Raw genomic sequence first — 27,945 nt, 5'->3', positions numbered from 1 at the left:
GGCTTGAAGCTATCTCCATCCTTCTTTTACCCTCTCTTTCTGGGGTGGGCAAGAGAATCTATTTATTCCTTGGAACCTGCCGTTGCCAGACTTCCCTGCACCCCAACACACAAAACAAACACCTCTTTTTCCAAATGCTAGATTGAAAAAATAGATTGAAACCAAAACCATTCAGCTCATAGTCAAAAGGCTACCTTAAATGCATGGCCCACTTTTTAAAAAATGGCCTTGTTACATTAACTGAGTCAAGTAACACCTCACTGCAGTAAAACTGGAACAAACAAAAAATGCCTTCTGAGGGAGGTCTTTTATTCCAGGGTGTCAGGGGTCAGCAAACTTTTTCATCAGGGGGCCGGTCCACCGTCCCTCAGACCTTGTGGGGGGCCGGACTATATTTTGAAAAAAAAATATGAACGAATTCCTATGCCCCACAAATAACCAAGAGATGCATTTTAAATAGAAGCACACATTCTACTCATGTAAAAACACACTGATTCCTGGACTGTCCACAGGCCAGATGTAGAAGGCGATTGGGCCACATCTGGCCCCCGGGCCTTAGTTTGCCTACTCATGTGCTACAGTGTGCAACATACTGTCACACTGATCATGCTGGGACAATGCAAATGTGAAACAAGAATATTCTTCCTCCAGGGAGCTCAAACTGCAGGAATCCTCCAAATTCTAGAATATGTTCAGAGCATTGTCCATCACAGCAGAAAATGCTGGTGCAGTTACACCCTTTACGTCATGCTGTTTCAGCCTTCTCCAACCTGATATCCTCCAGATGTTTTTGACTACAACTCCCATCAGTCTCAGCCAGTACGTGACAGCTCAGACTGAAAGCAACTAGAGTTCAAAACCTCTAGAGGATGTTACGTTTAAGGCGGCTACACTACTCACAGTAAGTTAAAACCCACACCAAATGACACACTTGTTCTAATGTATTGTTATAACATTGAAATTGATGTTTGAGACACTGGCTGTGCCCAGATACCACATTTTTATCATGTTAGTAATGAGCCTAGCCTTCACTGGACTTGTAAATGTGGAGGGGAGGAATTAAGAAGCGTTTGCTTCCAACTACCAATTTCAGTTTGTGTCATTTCTGTTATGCTCAACCCCCAAACACAGTTAATTTTAACTCTGGGCTATTTAGACAACACTGCTTCATAAGCCAGTTTGAAGTTGGCTTGTTTCAAACAAACCATAGCTAAGCTTAAATACCATTTGTCAGGTTCAGGTGACATAACAAGCTGAAAATGAAAAAAAGGAAGTGAAAATGCTCGACCACCTTCTTGTAGCAAAGCTGGAGGACGGGCGGGGCGGGGGAGAGAAGAGTGTCTGAGTCTGGGGGAGCAGGAGCTACGCTTGGTTCCATCACAATAAACCATGGTTTACTGTGATGTTTGAGCTGAAACACTCTGTACTGCATAAATTCATAAGCTAATTTGACTTTGTCAGAAGGCAGTAATCCTACCCAGACATTCAAAATCCTTCAACATTCTCTAGGGTTCTGCATGGGGCGGGGGGGGGGGTGTCTACATGAAAAGAGAAGCCTCCCTGCTTTCAAAAGTCATCCCTGGAGGTGGGCAGGGTGACTGGGTAGCAAGGGGAGGTGGGTACAGAGTTAGCTTGCTTGTCCACTTTCCCTCCTGATTTGAGGGACTTAGAAAACCAGAAGATATGTAGTGTATTCATCCTTTGTGGGCATCCCAGAGGAAAACGGGTGCCAAAAGTATACACATTTGTCAAAAAGGCAGGAAGTATGTTGGTGGGAGTTTTGAGGGAGTAGTAGACAAAGATCCAGGAAGTCAGGCCAAGAGTGAAGTCTGAGAAAGAATTATTTTTACACCAAGCACGCAGTCAGGCTGGAATAACCCACCCAGGGCAGCCACAAAAGCTTTTAATCACTGCAGAAAATGTAGAAAAGGGTGTAGTTGTATAGCTAGTTTGACCTCCCTTCCTGGCTTCCCCACCCACAATATTTGGTGGTACTGCGCGGCTCAATAAAATGAGAAAAATGGACTGGTGTGTACATTTCCTGCCTTTCTATCCAAAGTGACAGAAGTAGCAAGGGATGGGGGTTCAGGGATGGTTCAGATGTTAGTGCAAACCTACTTAATTTGCACTTTCGAACACAATATGCAAACCAAAACTGAACTATATTGCTCTGAATTTTGGACCAGGTCTCCAACTAAATAAAGTATATATTTTAGAAAGAAGAGTGCATAAAATGCATATATTGCAGGAAATAACATACAAAATGCATTAGGGAAAACTGTTAGCAGTGCCTACTACAGTATATAATACTGGCATGTCTAAATTATTTTATTCCCAACTTCCACATCTTTCTCTCCCCCTCCATTCCTTATCATTTTTATAACGTTTTTATTAAGGTATACACAACTAGTAACAAAGGTTTGTGAAATGTTTGTAAATCCAAAATTTTGATGGTTTAAACTATTATTTACCTGTATTCCCCAGTTTAAACATCGGAAGTCATTATGTATCATGTTGTAATTGTTACTGCTCTGGTTTTCTCCAACAACTCTGTCTATAACTTCAAAGTTTGTTTTCAATTTTATTTTACATTTTATTTTATTATTGTTCTTTTATTCAGTTGTATGTGACCAAATTTGTATTTCTAGGCAACACTATTTGTTTTTTTTATAATGAAAACCAATAAAAAACAAATAAGTAAACTATCTATGGCATTTCAAACTGTGGAGGGTATTGGGGTTTTTTTGTTTTGTTACTATGTTATGTATTTTTGTGTTTTTACATTGTAAACCACCCTGTGATCTTCAGATGAATGGCTGTATAAAAATTTAATAAATAAATATTAATTTGATTTAAAAATAGGAGAAACTGTTTGCAAATTGTGTAACAGGCAAAATTGCATACAAAAATGTGTATATTTGCACAAAGTACACAGTTTGCACAAAATGCTGGTGAATTTTCCAGAGGACATTTAAAGCAAAACTGCAAACTAATGCAGAAATGTAGAGATATTAATTTAAGACAAGAAAGATAAGGAACTAGAGAAATGGAATCTGACAGAATAGCCTTTCCCTAGAGACAGCAATAGGGACAGCACTGAAGGACTCATGGCTTCCCTAGTAATTTAAAATTCTACTGACCAGTCCCATGGATCCATTGCTGTGATATCAAAAGGCAACTCGCTGAAACCCCAAAATGTGTCCTTAAAAAAAATGTGCCCCACACTTTTACATTTTATCCATCTCCACTTTGCCATGTGGCCCTCAGAGGGCTGATCCTGGGCCAATATGGCCCTTGGTTCAAAGAAGTTAGCCATCCCTGTTTTACAGAAACTGTTGGATGGCTGCAAGAAAGGAAAAAAGACTTTTAAGAGCAACAATATATCGGATGGAACAACATGCAGTGTTGAAATTAGATTGTTGGTAGATACCAGGACTGTTTGATTTTCTGAATACAGCAGCCAAGTGTGGAATTTTGTACCCCCAGAACAAAACCCACTGAAATCGATGCAACAGATTCTGTGAAATCAACAGCCTTCCAGGGATGAAATCAATCCCTGACAATCCTTTAGCATGTCAGAGTCTAAACTACCTAGCACAGATGTGAGGTTCTTGCAGATGTGGACAATTTAGCAGCACTCAATCATCATTAGTACAGTGGTACCTCGGGTTAAGTACTTAATTCGTTCCGGAGGTCCGTTCTCAACCTGAAACTGTTCTTAACCACTTTAACTAATGGGGCCTCCCACTGCTGCTGCCACGCAATTTCTGTTCTCATCCTGAAGCAAAGTTCTTAACCCGAGGTAATATTTCTGGGTTAGCAGAGTCTGTAACCTGAAGCGTATGTAACCTGAAGCGTATGTAACCCGAGGTACCACTGTATACTACTTTAAGCAGGAAGTGGAATAGCAATGCTGCTTTCAGATGTCTGGCATCCAGATAACTTTCTGTAGCCAAGAAACCAGTTCCACCCCTCCTCCCTATTTATTCCTCAGTCCCAAATCTTGGTAAGAGGGTAATTTTCATTGGACCACTGTCTATGGAAATGGTTAAAATGCTTCTTCTCTCCACCTGCCACACAGCTCATTACTATCTTCCACCTCTAACTGCACTCTAAGTCATGACACCGTTGCAATTGGGAGGTTGTGGGAAGAGACACGAAAAACAGATATAAAACAGATACAAGATAATTCTGTTTGGAAAAAGAAAGGCTAACGAGCATAGTTTTCAAGCGCAACATGCCATCTACACTCAGAGAAACTGTACCCTCTATATCATGGGTTTTCTGAGCTCTGGATAAATGTAACCTGAGCAGGGAAAACGTGAGATGAGGATGTTTTGTTTATGATGTCATGCAAATGTTCCATAAAAAGTGAGTAAACAAAACATAGGTATTTCACAGTAAATGTCCAGTGGTCTTCAGGAGACCATAAACAGCAACCAATAAAAATTTGAATGATAAGTACCTTAAAACACAATAATATTCTAAAACCATACACAACATACAAACCCTTCCCCCTACATCAGTTTAAAAGTTATCTCTTTAATGAATGGGACTTTTAAGATACAGTAACAGATTTGAATCACAAAGCTGGTATCCTCCTGTAGCTTGCATTAAGGGGCAGTTGGAAGAATTGTTAGTTTCAAGATATCAAACCAAACACATACCCAGTTCTTCACCATACATCTACTGCAGTTGCAAAACAAAATATGATTTTGTAACACTCTTTCAACTAAAATTGGAAGCATATTTTGCTTGCAAAAGCAGAGGGTTCTAATACCAAAAGCTTCCGGGTTAACCATTTCCATAAGGCAAAAAGTCTCCCTAGGTAATTTCTGCTGCAATACTGAGTCACTATTAATACAGAAACCTATTGCAGACAACCAGCTTTTCCTGTTCCCTCAACACAAGCAGCTTGCATAGTGATCATTCAAGTGCTATGAAGAGTAAGAATCTTCCACCCTAAGTCTAGCCCATATATCAAGAATTCTCCAGCCATGCCATTCAGTTTGCCCTGTTCAGCACTATCTTTTCTAGCCCTGCTTCTTGCCTTGCAGAGGATTTAGATGGACATGAAACCCAACTGAGCAAGCAGCAATGCCTAGCAACACAATGAAATGGGTTGTCTCCAGCTTTGTCAATCTCAAGCAGACACATTGAAATCAATGCACATGACTAACGTAGGCACTTTGGCCAGATGGTTAACAAGTCCTGCTAGCACAACAGGGTTTCTCTCCTGCTCCCTTCCTACAGCCTGCAAATTGGCTCAGGGTTCGATAGGAGTGCACACACCAAAACAGAGTGCAGGGGGAGGAGAAGGGGGATTGTTTTGCCTGGCAAGCTGATACGCTTGCACTGACGGAATTCCTGCCACGCTGAATTCCTGCCCTTAATTTCAATAGGCCTACTCCGAGTTTGACCAACTTTGGATACAACTGAACAGTTCCCATACCTTTTAAGAATTGTGTAGAAGAGGAAACTGAGCTGGTTTTCTCATACTTGTGCCACTGCAACATAAGCTGTGCCTTCCTAAAACCCCTCTGCTATAGAACAACTAAAGGGACCAGAACGTTGTCCTTCATTGCATCGTATCCAAGGAGTCTGGCCAGGATGCCGCTTATTTTCACTAACAAGTGATGAAATTAAGGCTAGATGGCTACACCCTTGCATTTATCTGAAAAGGGCTCAGTTGCAACCAGCACCTGCTTGTATAGTATCTGTTGCTCCACTGCTCCTAATTATACTGTTGGCTACCAAATCCACAATAACTGCCCCATACATCTTGCTGCCTGGATGTTTGACCCCCTTAGGCATAAGCTACAGACCTCTTTAGCAGGTCTCATCATTTCTCTCCCGATATACTATCACAGAAAAATTAGACTACACAAAATTGATCATGTATAGCAGCCTTCCCCAACCTAGTGCCCTCCAGATGTTTTGGACTACAAGTTCCACTAGCCCCTACCAATACAGCCAATGATCAGGGAGGATGGGAGTTATAGTCCTAAGCACTGGGAGAGCACCAGGTTGAGAAAGGCTGCTGTATAGTAACAACTCTTACCCATCCCAGCCAAGGGACTTTTCCATCCCAACAGCCTTGAAAGCTGTACATATCGGCCAGCTGTACCAAATCACTCTTGGCACATTGTATATGTTTTTATTGATTTTATTTTGAATTGTGCTGCAACCTGGGCTCCTATGGGAGGAAGAGCAGGATAGAAATGGAATGAAACGAATGAATATATGAAGAATTCACCCTTTCTTCTTCATGAGACCTACTAGAAGCTATGGATTTGTTTGGACTGGCTTTGAATCACCACCATCTCATTTCCCAAAACCTCTAGCTTGCCTTCCTATTGGACTAGGGCAGCCAGATGCAAAGGACAACAGAACCCCTGCACCTGAATTGTTGTGCAGAAGCTACAACAACTCCAGCAGGTGTTGCTTCTACATGACCCTGTCCTCTTTTTTAATCTGGCCACCCTGAGGTTGACCCCTTCATATTTAGCTCCATAGCTCCTGCATAGCTCTAGCCCATGAGACATTTCCCTTGATGATTCCTCCATGTCAGCCAGTCATTATTGGTCCAACAAGGAGTCATACAACAAGAGAAGAAAGTAGTAAAGCAGTAATAATTACGACAAAACATATATTCACAATAGCAGTTAAATTTAACCAATTTATTGCACTACTGAGAAGGTGGGAAATTGGCTTGGACTTTAGAAGCTACCAAGGCAAATCCCACCACTGCTAATAGGGCCACTCTATAATGAGAAGTCAGCAGAAAATCAATGTTCCGCAATTAGATTTCCCCTCAAGGGATGGGTCTAAAAATGTTATGCAAACTGCAGGGGAAAATAGGACAAGAAAAGGAGGTGTGTCCTATACAAAACCACTGCCACAAGGGCAGCCTGTGTCAACCCTCTGGTAAGGACATAGGGGCCAGACAGGCAGAACCCTAGAGTCTGGCCATATTGCTTGACCTGCCATTAAACACAGAAGCTGAATCTGAAAAGACGTATGTTTATGATGCTTTCCTCCCATGTCTCTCTCCCCCTGCTCCCCCCCCACACATGTTACACCCTGACTCTCTTGATTTTCTGAGTCATTAATATGAGTGGGATGTAATGCCTCTGTAAGCTCTACTGAAATTAGTTTTCTTGAACCATAAACAGGGCTTGGGTAGGTGAATTTATTGATGGTTTGGGCCCAACAAAATGGGCTTCCTCTATTGTTGAGCCCTGGCAGTCTTTCTAGTTTAACTAAATATGCTTCTGAAGAGGAACACACTGCAAATATTACACATATTATAGCTTGCATTAATAGGACAGTTGTTAACCACCTGACTACTACTGTCATTCACAAAACTAATAAAACCTATGTGTCATTTGTTGTGAGAAGAGCTTTCATCCAAGCCTTCAAGGGTGATAACTTGGATTAACTCTGAAATTTGTATATCTTTTAAACAAAAACTACAAGCCAAGTGACAAAATGGCAAGAGCTGGCAATATCTCTGGAGCCTGGCACAAACTTGCTTCTTGTTTCTGTACAGAAAAAGAACACAAACACAGTGGAAGGCATTGTTGATGACACACAACCACGTTTTCCAAACACTAGTATCAACTACATACACTGAAAAGGGGCTAGTGGTGAGGTGGCTAATTGTGGCAGTCATAGAATTATAGAATCTTAGAGCTGAAAGGGGTCCAAGGATCATCTAGTCCAACCCCCTGCAATGCAGAAATCTCAGCTGAAGCATCCATGACAGATGGCCATCCAACCTCTGCTTAAAAACCACAAAGGAAGGAGAGTCCACCACCTCTCGTGGGAGTCTGTCCTGCTGCCAAACACCTCTGACTGTCAGAAAGTTTTTCCGAATGTTTACTCGGAATCTCAATTCTTGTAACTTGAAGCCATTGCCTCAAGTCTACCCTCAAGAGCAGGAGAAAACAAGCATGCTTCCTCTTCCTTATGACAGTCCTTAAGATATTTGAAGATGGCTATCATCCCTCCTCTCAGTCTCCTCTTTTCCAGGCTAAACATACCCAACTTCTTCAAGCAGTTCTGGTAAGGCTTAGTTTCCAGACCCTTGATCATCATGGTTGCCCTCTCTGCACATGTTCCAGTTTGTCAATATACTTTGGACACAGTATTCCAGGTGTGGTCTGACCATGGCAGAATAGAGTGGTACTATTGCTTCCCTTGATCTGGACACTATATTTCTGTTGATGCAGCCTAGAAAAGCATTAGAATTTTTTGCTGCTGCATCACACTGTTGACTCATGTTAAGCTTGTGGTCCACCAAGACCTCTAGATCCTTTTCACATGTACTGCTAGTGAACCAGGTGTCCCCCATCCTATATTTCTGCATCTGATTCTTTCTGCCTAGGTGCAGAACCTTACATTTGTCCCTATTGAAATTCATATTGTTAGCTTGTGGCCAGTTCTCCAATCTGTTAAGGTCATTTTGAATTCTGATTCTGTCTTCTGCAGGATTAGCTACCCCTCCCAGTTTGGTGTCATCTGCAAATTTGATAAGCATCCCTTCAATTCCTTCATCCAAGTCATTTATAAAGATGTTGAACATCACCTTCACATGACTGTCATTTTGGGTTAATTGGATACTTTATTTCAAACCTGCAAACATCACAATACCCATCCCATTTGAATGATGACTTGCACTCCACTCTTAGAACAAGGCTGATGTGCACTGAAATGAGCAGATAGGATGAGAAAAGTGTGCAGGTGTATGAGAAATCTGTACATTCTGTGTAAATCCATTTAAATTCTATTATCTGGGATTTGCTAATAGTCATCATAGACAGACTGATCATCTGTGGTTTTCTTAAAGCCCCATGCTGAGAGACACATTTCTCAAATGAACATATCATCTTTAAAAAAGGTTCTAGATATCAAAGCTACAAAGCAAACTGGCATAAAAAAGCTTGCTTTAAAAACCAATGAGGCAAACATGCCCCCTAATAATTATTTAAAATGTAATCATTACGTTGGAACAATTATGATGTCAGATGACAAGACAGCAGCCTGGTCACACCTACCTGTCAAAGTTAGCAGTGAGGTGGGGAGAAAAAGACCTGACCCCACCTTCCTGTTATGGCTCACCACTGATTAAAAGCTAGAAAAGATTCATTACTGTGTTATCCCTGTGTTTCCCAACTAATTATTAGCCATTGTTCATATTTCCTTAAGTATTTCTCAAATGTAGCCAGCTTGGTAGTCATCATCCCATTCAGTCTTCTTTTGCAGACTATGCACTAAGCTTAAGAAATTTATTTGTCAAGGCCATCTGGGAACTTCAAGGCTGAGCAGGGATTTGATGACAGGTTCAACACTCACTTTCATAATTTTATTACCATGTTTTTATCTGTCCAAAGTCTAGACTACTCTGGCTTTCATAATTCCATGTTCATTTTTTCATCTGTCCAAAGTCCGCAGGTATGGATCCTTTGAGTGGGATAGCTTTCAGGATTTGGGGGTTCCATTCCCAATGGCGGCACTAGGATGGGTGCTCACTCTGGTGCTGATCTAATGACTTATTATGTTTAGTATTAACTGAAATTCTGTTGTTGTTGTTTTAAATGAATTTGTATTCAGCTCTTCAATATAAAAACATTTCAAACAGTTTTGCCTAACAATTTAACGTGGAAGTTACTGATTCATTAAAGCTCAAAAGGAAGGTTTGGACAACAGACTGGATTGGAAGGATCAATGACTGGGAGTTGCTGCGTCATTAAACTTCAGATAACAGACTTGGATAACATCCTGGATTGGAATGCAGTCTGAGGAAGCTGCACTGGTAAAAAGGCAGTTGGAAAAATATATACTTACAAATAAAGCTGTATTTGACGGATGAAAGGACATATGATGTCTGACATGATTGAGAATCGTGGAACCAGGGACGGAGAATTTTAAAGCTCAAAATCGAGATGTGGAAAATATGGAAACAACAAGGAGAGGCGGAACTGAGATGTGGAGATATGCTTCTGAGGTCCAGACCATGGGGAGCTCCGAAAAATTAATTATTATAATTTGGATTATAATTTGGTCTTTTTTTAGTTTTTTATTTTAATTGGATTATGATTGGATATATAGGGTGTTTTTTATTGGAAAATTAATAAAAATTATTTTTAAAAAATGAATTAAAAACATTTCCCACTTAAGTTCCTGTCACGAATTATGAACAAGTTTTATTGCTTGAATGAGTGATGCAAGATCCAAGGTGAAGAGTCAGACGGTCAAATGCCAGGTAGTCCCTTTCCACACTGTACGTCTAACCAACCGATAAAACCACCTGTTTGTCTTATCTTGCCATGTGGTAAGGAACATTTAATGACACATTGGGGTGAACAAATGGTGACATGGTTATCTGCATTCACCCTAAGAGAGACCCTTCACATTAAAGCAATGGCACAATAAGGGCTGCCCAGTAACTTCTTCCCAGGCTGCTGCAGCAATACTTAGTGCCAAAAGTAATCATATGGACTATTCCCAACAAATTCCATCTCTTCCTCCCAGTTGGGATATAATTGGATGGGTAGGAGCTGCACACCACCCTTACATCATGTAGTTGTGGCTTCCAGACAGTAGCAAGGCAGTGGGTGATGAAGCCATGGGGAAGCAGCTCCCACGCTGTTGCAGTAGCATACGAAGGGGGTGGCCCTGAGCTTTGTTTGTAGTCAGTGTGCAGGTCGCTCTGATATATCCTCCCCTCCACACACACTATTGCATTTCACAATCCCAGCAGATTCCAACCTCTTGTTTTATAACAGGTCCTTTTAACCTAAATTAGCAATCGACTGGGACTTCTATGTGGACCATCCTTTCCCCTAGACAATGGAAGAACTAGACCACACTAATACTGTGAAACAGCCTTTGCCAACTTGATGCCCTCCAGATGTTTTGGCTTACGCCTCCCATCAGCCCCACCTGATTTATGTAAATGTTCATAACATTTTGGTAAACTGGAAGCTGGAGCAATTATAACTCTTGTTAATATGGCATTCTATTCACATGACTATAGAGTGTCATGTGGTGAGCACAAAAAATCCAGATGTTCGGAATGGATCAAACTTCTTAGGACATCTTTGCACATTGTACATGGGCACAAATCCCCAAATACATGTCATCAGTGTAATTTTTGAACGACATCCAAATGCATAACTTGTGACTTCTTACAAAATGCGTATGAGCAATTAGCATGAACTGAAAGGACGTGTGACATTCATGTTTGAAATACAAGTGTGCTGCTAATAAACAATACTCTCTTGCATCTCTTTTGTACTTGGGAACTGGATCCAGAGTACAAAATGTAAAAATTAAGCAATGACCCTCGGCAGAGTAACTTGAAATTTGTGAGTTAGGAAAGAAAGATCTGGTATGTCTCTGTTTACACTTCCAGGCAGTTACTCAGCATGGAAGAGCAGTCCTGCTGCTGCACATTATACAAAATTGCCCTAATTAAAGCCAAGGAACAATTATATCCAAGTGCCCCACTTGTCTGACAACGCAGTGATTAGTTCCCAGGGTTTAATATCAGGCAGCATTTCAGAAAGCTCTAAATTAAGATGACTTGCATTTATTGAGAAGAATTTGTACCAGTATTTTCCATACTTCAGCAACAACACCCCCCCAGGCCACTGGGGAATGTTCAAGTCAATATAATTTCACTAAACTAAAAACAAAACTCAACCAACATTTTCCCATGGTCGTAAGTTTGAGGTCCACTTCACAAAAGTGCAGCCAAGCAGACATAAAAGCAGAGAGGAAAAACCCAACCAACTTTGGAATAAACTTAGCAGTGTGTCGATGAAGCTGAGCAACTGATAGCATAGCTAGACTTTGTTTTCTAACCTAGGAGTCTTCCTTTGCCAAAACAGCACTCCCTGCTGGACCTTTCCCATTTGGGCAGAGATGTTGTAGTACGCCACAAAATAACATGGAGAAAATCCTGCTCCTTCTCCCCCTAACTTCTTCCAGAGTTTTTACCAGCACTCCCTTTCCCAAACACACTCCCTTCCTTATGCATGGGAAATATTCTTTGGAGGCTCGTCGTCAAACGCTGAGGAGCAGGGCGGGGGAGGAGGGGGGGGGGAGAAATTAAAAACAACAATTCACTTACTTTTCCCTCAGAAGCCAGTTGGACTCTCCCAGGTTCCTGGGTCCTCGTAATTCCTTCCCCACTGAGCGGCTCCCTTCCTCTTAGTCCAGCTTCCCTGCCATTCTGAACTTGGGGCTTCCTGCTCTGCTGGGCTCAGCAAAGGGCTTCCCTGAGGTGACCGCCGACCTCACGCCCGGGGGAAACGGTGCCCGGGGCTGAGGTGGGGAAGAGGAAACAACCCTCTCCGTTCCTGACGGCTCCCTCTTCTTCTCGCGCCTCCTCGCCCTCCTTTCTCCCCGTGCAGACCTCGCAGCTCCACTGAGAGCAGGTGGAAGTGCTTCCTCAGCCCAGGCAGAGGAGGAGGGAGAGGTGGAGCCACCGGCCAAAAGCAACAGGTTACTATATAACCAGGAGGCTCCGAGTCGGGGCGCCTCAGAGTTGGGTATCTCTGCTGACACCTGGTGCAACGTTGGAGAAGCAGGACTGAGCCGCTGCCTGTGGAGACAGGCGGCAGAGGGGGCTTTATTTTTCTTTCTCTCCGAGACTTCGGCGAGAAAGGAGGTGATTCTGCTTCAGGTTTTCCTCCTTCGTCGTCTTCTCCCCGCCCCCTTTCAGTTTAGGGAAGGGAAATGAGCAACCTGGCGACGCTGTGGGGAAAACAAACCCACGTTTGTGAAAGGCACAAGCCGCCTCTCCCCGAGCTGGCGGCTGCCTGGCAGGCTCGCTCTGTCTGGCGAGATGTTTATCCAGCCAGAATAAGCCGGGCTCGGCCTGTCCTGGCAGCGCAAGGGTGGAAAATCTGTCGCGAGGGTGTGGCCACACGCATCTCTCCAACTCGGAGAAACAAAATGCAGAGGGAGAGAGTTTCACGGATTACCCAACTTTAGCAAGATGGATGGACTTGGGACTCGGAATATACCCCCCCCCCCCATTTGTAGCCACTGACTCAAATGTCAACGAGCGCAGCATAGAGCTCAGCAGTTTTGTTGTATCGATAACGTGGAAGTGATAGGTTGTCTCTCTGGCTTGCAAGGGAGGGAGAGGGAAACCAGGAAAAGGGAGGTGCTGGGGTAGATAAAGTACATTTCTGTTCTTCAGTTTGAAACGGGTGGAAATAGTTCCTTTAGCTTCCGGGGGTCTTAAAATGGAGCCAGGGTATTGAAGCAATATACTGTGTGCCCAAACAGAAGTCCCAGCTCAAGCTAGCGCGTGCTTCCTCGGAAGTAAGTCCCATCAAGTTCTAGGAAATAAACTTCGACGTGCATGAGCTTAAGAGCATTTCCCCTGCTCAGCAATTTGCCGGTGGAGTCCTGCACAATGCAACACTCACAACAATAGTTGTGTGGTGAGATTTTTGTCCCGACTTCTGAACAAGAAAATATGCTGCCTTTATGCAAATTGGATTCCTGGACCACTTAGCCGAATTATCAGCTACTTCCGTTTGGGGCACCTCTGTGCACTTTTGTACATTTTGTACATTATGATTTGGGCTACTCTCAAAGTGTATAGTGGCTAGACTAAAAACAGAAAAAAGGAAATACTTTTTTCATTTTGTGCACTATAAAAATGTGGGACTCAAAGCTAGCACTGAACATAGTCGTTTGACAGAACTAGTCAAAAATATGGCAATTAATAGCCAGCAGAAGCCAAGACAAAACTACCAATGAACAAGAAATCTAGAAAGCACAGAAATCATTCTGCTGTAGGCACATGCCATTTTGCCTTAGAAGCAGATTACAGGGTAATACACATTTCTTTACAATTAAACAAATGGTTACTAAAAAGTGTAACATAATGACTGCGTAGTATCCCAACTATGGTTAGCACACATGGCAAAAGTGCTAAGTTTTCCACGTTTCATTGTGAATGTGATGTACATACAGCTTGTGAATGTAGAAGTGAAATCCAAGTAGGAAAGTGTGATGTGCTTCTCTTATTTTCTGCAAGTAAAGACTTCGCAGTGCTAACACACAGCTTGTTAACAAGAGGCAAACACAAAGTCATTCCTTAAGGACACTAATCGTGTTTTGTGTTAAAGCCAAAAAAAATGCAGACTTCTTGAGGAATGCACTTTATTTGTGTTTCATTTCCTTTTATTTTTGTTGGGCTTACAAGCAAAGAAACAGTCTGAAACAATGTAGCCTTATCTCTTCAAAATATCTGAGGGCATTAAATCCCAGGAGATGAATGTGCTATCAGAATTTTAGATCAAGCTGATGACAGCCACCTCAAGTTGTGTACAGAACAAGTGCTTTTTATTTGAGGCATAACCACCACCCAAATAATGATCTCAACTTCTGGGGGAAAATGTGCTCATTTCATTTTTATTGCATTTTTCATTAAAACTTGCTCATCCTGTTTCCAGAAGGGTTTGGCCTTTTAATTATACACTCCCAAGAGCCCAGCATGTTTAGCAATTGTTGTTTGTGACTTTACCATGACAATTTATGCTCATGCTCACAAAAATGGTCTCATGAACACTAACAAATACCTCCAGCAGGTCAGGAGTGGCAGAGAAAAAGATTCAGGCAGTGAACTAGTTACCTCCGCAGCTCAGTTAAAATGATTATGGGCAATCTGACATCAACATATAGGGGCTTCCTCTATGTGTGTTCATGACATGTGGCTGTGTAGACACATGGGAGAAACAGAACATATAAAGGCAGTCTAAACCCACTGAAATATATATGATTAACATTAAACCGGAATCCTAGCTATGGGTGTAGACCCATTGACTTCAAAACAATGGGTTGTATCCAACTGCCTTTCCTCAGATCTGCTTCAGAGGACTGGGGGACCCTTTGGAACAGCATGGGAGGTGACATGCGAGCAGGCTGCAAGAAAACATATGAACAGAAGAGCATGCTGGATCAGGCCAATGAGCCACCAAGTCCAGCATCATGTTCTCACATTGGCCAACCAGATGCCTGTGAGAAGCCTGCAAAAACTCCTGTGGCTTTCATAAACATTACTGCCTCCAACAGTGGAGGCAGAGCACAGTCATCAATACCCATCTCCTTCATGAATTTGTCTAATCTTTTAAAGTCAGCTAAATTGGTATCCATCACTTCATCCTGTGAGAGCTTCATGGTTTAACTAGGTCCTGAATTTTCCAACATTCAGCTTAATTGGATGTCCACAAGTCTTAGTATTATGTGAAGGAGAAAAACTTTTCCCTATCCACTTTATCCATGCCATTGATAATTTTATAAACTTCTTTCATGTCACCGCTTACTCTCCTTTTCACCAAACTAAAAAGTCACAGATGCTGCAACCTTTCCTCAGAGGGAAGAAATCGTAAGAAGGAGGAATTCACAAAAATGGCCCACCTCTTCTACTCATAGAAGCCTCCACTGGATCAAAAAGCCTTCTATCAGTGCCACAGAGGGACACAAATGGATACAACCAAATGTGTGTGGGGTTTTTTTATTCCATTTAGAATATGGTGACCAGTGAGCTATTGCCAATGTTATTTCACCACTGAGAAGGAAAATGCAAAACTGAAACATTATTTTGTGTCGTGGGTGGTCATGGGATCTTGTAATATTGCAATCCTATGACATTCATGTGAAATACCAATTTAACTTAATAGTAAATATTTTCAAGTAAACATGCTATGCTGTAGGATGAGGTTGTGAATAACTGATGCTAAGGAGCTCCCTTTTGCATGAGATAGTATATACAACTAACTAACTAACTAACTAACTAACTAACTAACTAACTAACACAGCGGTGGCACTGTGGTCTAAACCACTGAGCCTTGGGCTTGCTGATCAAAAGGTCAGCGGTTTGAATCCCCACGACGGGGTGAGCTCCCATTGCTCGGTCCCAGCTCCTGCCAACCTAGCAGTTTGAAAGCACGCAAAAAAAAAAAGTGCAAGTAGATTAATAGGTACCGCTCTGGAGGGGAGGTAAAGGGAGTTTCTGTGTGCTGCTCTGATTCCAGTGTTCCATTGCGCCAGAAGCAGCTTAGTCATGCTGGCCACATGACCCGGAAAAAATGTCTGCAGAGCGGACAAAGGCCAGCTCCCTCAGCCTGTAAAGCAAGGTGAGCCCCGCAACCCCAGAGTGTTTGTGACTGGACTTAACTGTCAGGGGTCCCTTTACCTTTAGTATATACAAAGTAGGTGTGAAGGGGATCACCAAAGATATGCAAATAAATGTGCATCACTATGCATCAGTTTATTAACCACAAACTATGAGTGGTGACTCAAGGGTGGGGGAGCACCATGTCAACTTTGACTTCCCACACATTCCCACCCACCCAATTCTCAGTACATAGAGAGTTGGAAGGAGTCAACCATCACTATCATTTACAGGCTTTTGGCTGAGAAACTGAATTCATTCTGATAAACTAGATAATCCTGTTCTGCTGCGTTGGAATATAAAAGGTAATTCAAAAGAACTCTTTGTATGTGGTGCTGTATGCAAGATGTGCTCAATAATAATGCTTACAAAATCCTGACATCAACATGTTTGTTATCTCAAATCTCACTACTTTCTGGACAGACAGCCCTGTCAAAGCGCCAATTCTCTTATGCAGCAATCTGCAAACATATTTGAAAGAACTCCAGGGACTAGAAGGTTTTTGTAAACTGCTCTAAGGTTCTAGGTTTTTATTTGTTTTTAACCATCAAACAGTATATGGATTTTATTTAATAAAGAAATAAAATCAGAGCTTCAGGAGTGAACCTGAAACATGATATATGACGTTATTTTAGATTCAGCATATCTGCCCACCAGAGTTACCCTCTTCTCTTCAAGATTTTTACACTTTGTATTATTATTATTATTATTATTATTATTATTAATTGTACACCACCCAGGGTGGTTCACAACAGAAAAATACAAAATGAGAATACAAAACTGGTTCACATCATACTTCACACTGTGTGTAAGGAGTGTTTCTACACTTCCCACTGTGAGGAACTTAACTGAACCACAATAGGCATATCCGTCAGCTCAATTAGTATCTGTTCAATGTGAATGACTTGAAGTCTGTTTATTCTTAGTGATAGAAAAATAGAAATATATACTGTCCATAAATACAAATTTAAAAATTTGATAATCTTTAACACACTTCTTAAGGCTTTCTTGTAGAAAAAAACAGTTCAACACAGAATATAAATCTAGGTGAAGGAAAACCCACATTGGACATTATACATAAAAGTGCTATACTAAAGAAAAATATATTGGCTGAGATTGTAAATGAGGTTCTGATGGCAAGTTCCCACATGCCGAGTTCTGCTAACAGAATGTTCCTGCTAGTAGAAGGAAGGGCAGCACTTTCATCAGTCTCCCCTCCCCAACTGCAGCCCCTTGAATGTCCACTCAGGAGGGTCAGGGGACATTTCAGTGTATCAAGAGAGGCAGTGTAGGGGGAAGGGAAAATTGGTTACAAAAAATAAAATAAAATGCTGTCTTCCACATATGGAAGGAGCCCTTCCATTTGCAGAGGGGACTAATTAGAACCCAAGGCATAAAATACTGTAGTTCCCAGAAGATCAACATGGAATTCACCTTTCCAAAGATCATATGAAATGAATTTGTCTTGAAGTCACTGGATTTGGTTTTAAATTTTTCCCCTCATATCACACATATTTTAGATACCTGAAAGCAAAAATAAGCACTGTCACGTGGATATACTTATCAAAATCATCCAAATTCAAGAGTAAAATTAAGTAGCCTACAGTATACATAGCAAGGCATGACCTGTACTCAACTAAATCAGTTTTGCAGAATACATTAGGCAATATCCAACAGTGTTTGTCCACCAGTGGAACAGGCACCATTTGTGAAATAAGGATGTCTCCTCCTGCACAAACCCAAACCTGCCGTGAAAGGTTACGGTGACCCCCCAGAGCAGCTGGGGAGGGATGAGGGCTGCATGGGAAAGGAGAAGGGAGGATCTGCTCATGCAACACTGGATATTGCTCTTTCATTAATAAAATATATCTTTAAAATATTTTGAAAACTATTCTTAGAAACCCATAATTCTGACTTTAACTGGGAATTAGGCTTATGATAATGTACAGCTAAGATACCAGTTTCCAAGTAACTTTTAAAAGATTGCTACATTCTTTTGAAATGTTCACTATAAATGCTTATGCATGGTCTGATACAGTACAATAACATGTGATTTAGTTTCACTGATTCCACTGTTAAGACCACTGAAATGAGTAATCACCTCAAAGAGCTGCAAAAATTAATCACAAGGGTCTGGCTAATATTTATTTTGAGAGATGATTCAAGCTTTATGAAGCACTTTATTGCTACCTATTTACCATGTATCTTCCAAGGAACGAGAGGTCAATGCCTCTAATCATATGGTATACACACACTGGGGAACTGTGGTAATCCCTGGGATCTGTCCACAGCATGAATTTCTACATTTGTAGAAGCATCTTTTCCTTGAAACAATGTGGTGCTCACCAAAGTCAGGCAAAGAACAAACAGCAAGCTTGTCTGCCACCAAAAATGTGGATCAGCCTTGATTTGAGTATCAACATTTAACTCCAAACTTCAATGCAAACAGAGACCACCACTATATAAGCTATGCTAAGAATAACCCTGCAGAATGTGTTACATGTTAGTTCATGATGGCCTCATGGAACTTTGCAGTGTAGCAAGAACAGTTATGATAGTGTTTATACTCGAGAACATCAAGCCCATCTACTTTTACAAGGATCAATTAAAAATCTGTATTGCTTTTTTGAAAAGAAAATACAGAATATAGGTTTACCACAGATAGCAGCATGAGTTAGCTGACAAATGCAGCAATGGCTATGACTTGCAGGATTGCTTCAAGTCCGCATGTGACAAGCAGTACAACATTAATGATGACATCTGCTCGCAGGACATATGTTTGCCACACCAGAAAGTAGATGGATAGGATTATGCTGCCAGCAGTGATCACAAGACTGATACCCAATGGATACTCTTCTTCTGTTAGATTCCCTTTGGTACCTAGTGAAGTTAAAAAAATAATACACAAGCACAATTGACAAATGCTGAATGTGATAGCTCACAAAAATCCAAATTCAAAGCGGCTATAATGGCCTTTTACTAGCTGCACCTAGTATGATAGCTATGATCATTCTTGGACCAGGAGAGCTTTCAGAGGCTAACACAGCGTATACTGGAGTTTATAACAGAAATACCAGTGCTAGTCCCTTTTACAGTGCTTTTGTGCTGGTATAGCCATGATGTAGCTGAGAAGCAAAGCCTTCCTTTTCATTGTATCTCCCCCTTTTCAACCACCATGATCCACAGAACCCAGCAATACTCTCATTTTACCATGGGACCTAGTGCAGTGGGGTTGTTGCTGCACCCCCCCTCCTATCAGCAGCATTCCATCTACTTACCAAGAAGGGCAGGGCAGCGACATGGGCAGGGCTGTGTGGGCACACTGGTGAAAGCCAATTTGGTGCTTCTGCCACTAAACTGATACAGACTCAATCTCTCTGTCTTAGCAAGTGGCAGTGGTGCCACTGCTAGGACAGTGATGGCACAGCACAGCCAGTGGTGCAGCCGGGGGTGGAGTGAGCTGCCCACGGGGGCGGAGCGAGCCGCCTGTGGCAAACATTCAGTGCACTGCCCACCCGCGACTCTCAAACCTCCCCCAAGCTGTCAAAACGAAGGGGGAGGGGGCAATGCCGCTGGCAAAGTGGCGCAGCTCGCCCCCCCATCCCGACAGCTCAGGGTAAGCTTGGGAGTCGCAGGCAGGCTGAATGTCACCCCCCTCAATGAGGGCACCTGGGGTGATCCGCCCCCAACGCCCCCCCTTCCTATGCCCCTGAGCACAGCCTCTGCTCCTGATTTTTATAGTTTAGTAAAATTGCCCTCTTTTAGGATGCAACTGATAGACTCTTACTTTAGAACTTACATCCAGGCAAACATGCATTTGACTGGAGTGTGACCTTGACAAATATATCCCTTATTTAACTAGCATTTAGCAAAGTCTCATTTGCACTTTTACCCATGTAGGTCAGTCAGCCATTTTAATGTTTAACATTAAAAGTATTTAAATGTGTTGTAAAGTAATTGGTTAGTTGTCATGAATCAGCATGTTTCGACATGTATCCTTACTAAAGGATTAATATTTAACAATGATTCTAGCATGTGCTATCCAACTTACCAAAGTATAGCCTGATTGCTTCAAGAACTGCCATAATGAACAGTAATATGAGATCAAGAGCTAAGAAATCATCCTGATATGTGAAAACCTGACCTGCCAATGAGCAAAATATAAATGATGAAAAAAGACAAGTAATAAGAGGTCCACAATACAGCTATTTTAACTGTGTATTTGAAATAACTTACTTTTATAAATAATCATCATCAGGGTTGCTAAAAAATAAAATATATAATAAACAACATTTAAATAGAAAAGAATCTGTAAGGGAACAGATGACAGCTGGCCGTTTCTGTCAAGGAAATTGGTTTTAAAACAATCAAATCATGTTCCGTCCCCCCCCCCCACTTCAGACAGCAACACTCCAAGGTATTAGATAGAGAGGGGTTTCTCAGCCCTGCTAGTTGAGATGCTGTTAACTAGAGGTTGACCAAGGACCTCCTGCATACAAAGCATGTGGACTGCTATAGAGCTATGGGCTCTCTCAAGGTATGGCAATGTACGCCTTAGATGAAACATTTATTGTGAAAACTGTTGATACAGAAGGTCTTGTTAAAGTTAAAAAAAGTTCTTGAAAGGGTATCTGTATAAAACTATTTGTTCAAGCCATGGGATTTGTTTTACGGGGATTTTATGAAGACTGAGAACAAGATCAAAGGCAATTTAACTTTCACAGTCCATTAAGAGGAAGACTATTCCTGCAGGGGCTTTATGAAAATCTTGTATGATTTGGAGTATGAATTTTCAAGTGACAGAAGCCTTTGCTGGGTTATTTGCACTTTCAAAATAATGTACAGTGGTATTTCAGTCCTCAAAAGTCTTAAAAAATAAAATTACTGGCCGTGGACTGGGAATACCCAGGACTTTTCAATCCTGGCTCAGTCAAATTCCTATTCTAATTCCATCCTATATGTTAAGATTCCAACACACTAAATATTATAAGCACCATTCTTGTTGTAAGAAGAACTACCTACTTGAATTTTATTGACTAGTATTCAGCTAAGGTTTAATCAGAGTGGACTCACTGAAATGAACATGACTAAAAGTTAGGTTTGTTAATTTCGGTGGATCTATACCCAGAAAAACTGAGTTTAAATACCACCCATTAAACTTGCAATGTCTACTGATCGAGATCAGAAAAACTTGAGACAGCAGTGCTCATGACAGCTGGCTCATCAGATCTGTAACCCTAAAGCACATTAGGACTGGATTTGGAAGCTCCCTACTGAATCACCAAGCTCACCAGGTGGCCTTCAACACAATTGTTCTGCCACATCCTAACCTTCCTCAAGGAGTTGGTGTGAGGAAAAATAAATTGCCTTGCATTTTATAGACTTAAATGTGCCACAGAACTTAATAGCAATTTAGGTCAGGATAAACTAAGGTTTTTGCCATACCTCCTATGAAGAAATGATAATGGTTTAATGATTTTTCTGCTTCTTCTAGCAATTGTAAATCCACAGAATTCAAATTGTAATACAATGAAATACAATATAAGAAATATAATAAGCAATACAAATGCAATTAAAAATCAACAGGCATATTCAATCTGATGGATGCACCATCTCCAACTGCAAAATCCACAGACATGCCATGGAGCACCTGAATGAAGCTTGTGGTGGTTCACAGACTGATTTAGGAACTCCTGATGTAAGAGTTTGTGTTGTACCTTCCAAAGATTTCTGTGATTTTTTGCTTAACCTAAACTGTGAGCTGAGCTGCATTCTAGCAGAGGGGACTGATAATGGAGAGTAAATGGTTCACATGTGGAAGGTTTTGCCATTCCATTCATAGCAATGAGAACCACGTGTGCACTTTGGGTTCCATTTCTCCATCCAAATGTATAAACTATGCTGAGCCCAGGTTCAGGGGCAATCTATAAGCAGGGTTTTAAGTGGGAAAAGCAACTCACGCTATCATGCTAAGAAAATTTCAGCTAATCGCACACTAAGAGGTAGGGAATAACCCAGTATAAAGTGGAATAAATTGATAACATCATGGTTATCTTATAAATTCCCTTTTTTAAAAAATCAATCTTTGTTGGTTTAAAATCAACACATACACAAAGAAAGCTTAGAAAAAGAAAAAGAAAACAGAACAAAAGAAAGACAATACATCTCTTACAAACAAAAAGAAATAGAACAATACATCGTGAATGCACAAAAATATTCTAGCTTTCAATTTCCGACTTCCTTGATATGGGTTCTTTGTTTCCTTAATTACTTGCCTCTATTTATTCAACAAGCTTAAACTTTATTAAAACTTGTTTGTGTTCTTTATACCTTATTCAATCCCGACAGTTATTCAAAGCATTCTAAAGTTTTTATATGGGGACACTGTTCTTTTAAATATTGTCTGAAATCTCCCATTCCCTTTCAAACTTTTGGGTTGATCGATCTCTGATCTTTTCCGTCATATATGCTAGTTCCATATATTCAAACAGTTTTACTTGCCACTCCTCTTTTGATGGAATTTTATCTCCTTTCTACCCCTTGGCAATCAGCATCCTCGCTGCTGTTGTTACATGCAAAAAGATCCTTCCTTTCTCTCTTGGGATGTCTGATGCCATTATGCCTAAGAGAAAGGCTTCCGGTTTTTTATTAAACATTATTTTGAACAGGTTTTTTTTAAAATCATTATATATAAGTTCCCAAAAGCTCTTTATTTTTTTGCAACCTCACCCTATGTGGTACATCGTTCCCTCTAACTCTCTACACCTCCAGCATAAAACTGAGTTGGTTCTGTACATTTTGGACAGTTTGCTGGGGGTATGACCTGTATAGCATCTTCATAAAGTTTTCTTTTATAGTGAAGCAAGCTGTGAATTTCAAATCCCTACACCATAAATTTTCCCATTCCACCATTTGTATATTGTAACCGAAATTCTTCACCCACTTAACCATGACTGATTTTACCTCTTCTTCCTTTACTTATCTTATAAATTCCTGAAGGACATATGAAGTGCACAAACACAAACAATTGTTGATTTCTGTCAGTTTTCTTCAGTTCTATAAATCCAACAGCAGCACATAAGGAGTCAACCTTCCAAAACAGAGCAATGCTTAAAAAAGCAAATACACCAGTCTTGCTGGAACACATGAATTCCTGAAAGCGCTGTACTTGCTCTTGGAAACAATGCCTGTAGGCAACCTGCGCACTAATACACAGTCAAATATTTACAGTGGTACCTCGGGTTACATACGCTTCAAGTTACATACTCTTCAGGTTACAGACTCCGCTAACCCAGAAATAGTGCTTCAGGTTAAGAACTTTGCTTCAGGATGAGAACAGAAACTGTGCTCTGGCGGCGCGGCAGCAGCTGGAGGCCCCATTAGCTAAAGTGGTGCTTCAGGTTAAGAACAGTTTCAGGTTAAGAACGGACCTCCGGAACGCATTAAGTACTTAACCCGAGGTACCACTGTATTTGAAAGAATGAATCTGAAGGAGCCATGCCCATTTAGTTAAGTCCCACTGACCTGAAAGAGACTTATTTCTGAGTAGGCATGCATAGGACTGCACTATAAAAGACCTACAGGTAATAGCTATATTCAAGTTTGTGGAGCGGATGTCAATTCTACTGAAACAGAAGCGAGTATTCACATTCTCCAGACTGAAGGAATGAGAATGAAGATGAAAGAATTGTAGCAGCAGAAATATTTGAAGACTGTCTGGAATGCTTTTTGGGGAACTTGTTACAAACTGTATCACCCATGTGTCCGGAGTGTTGTGGGACCCTCCGGAGCAGATTTGGATGGGCATGGTGGGGGGGGGGGGGAATGACTGCAGTGAGAGGAGAAATCAAAGAGAATTGTTTCCTGATCCATTCTGCTGATATAATCCTTATCATCAGCTGAGTAAGACCAATGGATACAACTCTATTTTATGGAGACCACTCTGATCATTTCATTTCTTAGTTTCCCAGACTATAGATTAATCAAGTTCTAGTACAGTACTTAGTGACAACATATACTGCTTTCACGTATCTCAAATTTCACTATGAATTTACAAACTAAAACTTATCGGGTTACAATGAAACATAACAGTAGTTTTAAAACTTTCCACCTTCAGTAATTTAATAATAATAATAATAATAATAATAATAATAATAATAATAATAAATTTATACTCTGTCCATCTGGCTGGGTATCCCCAGCCACTCTGGGCAGCTCCCAACAGACTATTAAAAATACGATAAAACATCAAACATTAAAAACTTCCCTAAACATGGCTGCCTTCAGATGTCTTCAAGTAGTATTCCGCATGTCAATTTGTTTGCTACTGAATACCTGCATTGCATTATATTCTGCAACATGCTTGACAGTCCATAGTCCTCATTGAGGAACCCCAAAGAAGCACTCACATAACACATATGAAAATCACAGATAGAAAGAAGCAAAATTATTTCATCATCTGAATGAATGAGAAAGGATACAACAGATGTTGCTCTTCCTGTAAGTAAGACAAAAATAATAATTAGCAGAGTCTATAATTTTTGGACCAAAGATTAAAAACCTAAGAATGGCTGAATACATGTTGTACAGCAGAAATGATTTTTTTTCAGAGCTACTGGGAAAACAATTTAAGCTATGACAGTAGCCAGTTAGAACATGAACAGCTCACTTCATAGCTGTAAACACAATGCTGAAAGATCTATTTCATATCACCCCTACTCCCTGCAATGATGCTGCTGCAATTTACACACCACGTAAGTCAGCTTGGGCATATATTTCAGTTTAGGGCTACAGTCTTAAACACACTACTGAAGTAAGCCATAAAGAACACAATGGAACTTATTTCTGCACAAACATGCACAGAGGTTATAGAACCAAAGCCAAAAACTGATCAGAATGTTACATTTTAAAGCAAGAAGTAACAAAGCTAGGAAGGACATAAAGAATTCAGTCATTCATCACTGTCATACATTATTAGGCTTACATAAAATGATTGATGTATAACCTAGTTATACAAAGCAGTTCTCTATCCCCCTCTAGTGAATTAAGCATGCTATGGTTTCTAAGTCTGTGAATTATTTCAACAGGAGCCTGTCAGTCTTTAAATCAGGTTAAAACAAAATAAACTTTTAGATGTAGTTGAAGTTACACTTTATAGTGGAAACAATTCATAAGATGTGGGCATGACTGTAAGATGGAGGTGTAGCCTGAAATTATATTTAATGTAAGATAGCTTCTGGTACACGATGTTTAAGCAACTGATAGGTATGGGTACCCTCTCCATCTAATCCAACATCTACAGTCTGATGAATGCCACTTTAAAAAATAATGCATATATCTGTGAACTGTCCCACATGAGAGTTTATATTATTCATTACATTACTAATGCCATCTACACCCCTCCAACCCATAACTATTACACACACACACACACACACACACAGCCCATGTATTTAAAGTGCATGGTCACAGAAACACTCCCAGTAAGAATCACAATGCCTGTGTTATTGGCTGAATTATTTTTGTGAACCCCCAAGCACCTAATAATATAGTGAAGCAGCCATATTAAACTGCAAAAATAAAGGGCTAAGAGTAATAAGGGTTGTAACCACAAAATAATGTTGTAAAAGAAACTTCCACACATGCAGCAGAGCACCCCCTCCAGCCACACCATTCCCAGATTTGCTCAGGGGTCCCTCCCACCGGCGCTCCAGAGCAGATATGGGGGACAGTTCAGTTGTAGGAGAAGGGGTTCTGTTGCACAAATCAAAGTCGTTCTGCTCATGCAATGGCTTTGCTGGATTCGACCCACAGCCATTAATGTGTGGTCACTCTTGACTGCTCTGAAGTGACAAATGTGGCATCCCATCCAGTAAGTAGAGGGGCATTTCCCACAAATACAACTCATTTTGAGGGGTGGGTACATATTCATCCCACTCCCCCCCCCCCCCCGTGCTCCCCTGAGGGTACATATCCTTTAGCCCACCCCTTTTGTCCTTACAATAACCTGCGAATTAGGTTATTATGACAGACAGCAGTGGGCTCAAAGTCACCCATATTTGGACCAAGGTCCCAGGTATGTTCAGTAATCTATACATCAGCCTTCCCCAACTCCAAGCAGCTCCAACCAACATGGCCAACAGCTAAGGATGGTGAGTGCTTGTGTGCTTAAATAGTGCAGGGGCGGGGAACCTGGAGCACCATAGGTTCCCCACCCCCACACAACTGTACAATTTTGCTCTCCAATAATTCTGTGTACTTTGAAAGTCAAAACTGTTTAGAATAATTGAATTATTAAGCATTGGTTGCTGTAGGCAACAGTCTACTTCATCACTTATAAAAGCTCACAGTAAGTCATTCAAAAAGCTGCAGGCCTGATCACAATTACTAGGGAGAAAAGAATCCATTTAATGTAATGAGATTTTGGCTCTGTTGTTACTTGAGGTGGCAAACCTGTGTCTAAGCTAGGGATGGGGAACCTTTTTCAGCTTGAGGGCTGCATTCTCTCATAGAGAACCATCCAGGGGCAAGACACCAGTGATGGGCAGGGCAGGAGGCAAAAACGGGCGGAGCATCAGCTAGGACTCTCACTTTTGTACAGGCTGCATTTCAGACACACAAAAGCCAGGGGTGTGCATGTGTACACACAAACACACACACCTTTCGATCCAGGCAGCCACAGTTCAAGGCCATATTCCAGGGAGGCCAAAAACAAAAAAACACCAGAGGAGAGAGCAGAGCAGTGCCTCTGAAGGGGTGTGGGGTAGGTGCCCAAGGATAGCTGCAGGACAGGAGGGCTGCATTTGACCCCAAGGCTCACTACTCCTGGACTATACTGGATTTAATTCTGGCTGCAGGAGGAGGCTTTTGCAATTAAATGGATTACTTCTCGATACCGAAAACCCCCTCCATGTAGAAAAGAAATGTCAGGGGAAAAGGCTAACCTGAAACACAACCTTTCACCCTGATATCTAGTTTCCTATGTAAAATAATTTTATGTTGGAGGGTGCCTATGGAGGAGAAGCATTCAATCAGGCTAACACTCCACCCCAGTCAGAGGCGACAGCGCTCTGCTTAAGAGACTTGCCGCCTCAATGAGAACTAGACACCTAAGCCCTAATCACCAACACTTACAAAACGCAGAAAAATTCCCGCGTGGACGTATTTAAGAACGGACTGCGGGGTTGCAATCTGAGCCTCGTTTACTGAGGAATAAAACGCCACTCCGAGCAAGAACGCGCATTTTTGCTTCTCTGTTGCCATGGAAACCTAATAGCAGGCAAGGCCAACGCAGCCCAGTGAGCAACCGGCGGCCTAGTCACCAGGCTCTGGAGCCGCGCGCATGATTAGGGGAACCGGGCCTGCCTCCCCTCACTCGCCCTGGCGTTAACAGCGGCGCCTTAGCAGCACTGAGCTCACCTCGCCTGACGGCCGCCATTTTTTCGCTCCCCCCCGCCTCCCGCTCGCTCTCCGCCCCGCCTCAGTTCCTCCAATATCCCAATAGTCCTTGCGCAGCCTCACTCGGGGCCTCGTGAACCTGCGCATACTGCCGTTCGTTGCTTTTCGCGCGGGCGGGATTGCACAACAGATTTCGGAGCTCAGGCGTTCGGGCTGAATCGGACAGCTCCGGTCGCTTGGGATTGTGAGGGGCGGGATTCAGAAATCCCTGTTCGGCCTTTCCCGCTCGCTTCCCGCTTATGCCCTTCGATTCGGTTATAGCCGGAAAGACTCGGGTCTCTTCG

At 41.6% G+C, this 27,945-nt stretch overlaps 2 protein-coding genes across 2 annotated transcripts in view; both read right to left on the bottom strand.

The window, feature by feature from the left end:
• The window catches only part of EPS8L2 (EPS8 signaling adaptor L2), an 85,778-nt gene extending 72,879 nt beyond the window's left edge, over positions 1–12,899 (bottom strand). The window contains exon 1 of the mRNA XM_083427830.1: positions 12,140–12,899. The gene's annotated coding sequence lies outside the window, so the exon portion shown is untranslated. The remainder of the gene's footprint in view (positions 1–12,139) is intronic.
• A 3,804-nt stretch (positions 12,900–16,703) lies between these two features.
• On the bottom strand, positions 16,704–27,726 carry TMEM80 (transmembrane protein 80). Its single transcript, XM_083428486.1, has 5 exons — positions 27,623–27,726; positions 24,685–24,701; positions 20,441–20,534; positions 20,256–20,348; positions 16,704–19,084 (listed from the first exon to the last, which is right to left on the bottom strand). Exons 1-5 carry the CDS (start codon positions 27,639–27,641, stop codon positions 18,879–18,881), a joined length of 429 nt encoding a protein of 142 aa, XP_083284612.1. The 5' UTR covers positions 27,642–27,726; the 3' UTR covers positions 16,704–18,878.
• Positions 27,727–27,945: the final 219 nt, after the last annotated feature.

Source organism: Podarcis tiliguerta, assembly GCF_965153285.1.
Source record: "Podarcis tiliguerta genome assembly, chromosome: 1".
Classification (NCBI taxonomy): Eukaryota; Metazoa; Chordata; class Lepidosauria; order Squamata; family Lacertidae; genus Podarcis; species Podarcis tiliguerta.
The sequence above is the reverse complement of the archived record's forward strand: the minus strand, read 5'-3'. Positions and strand labels throughout refer to the sequence as shown.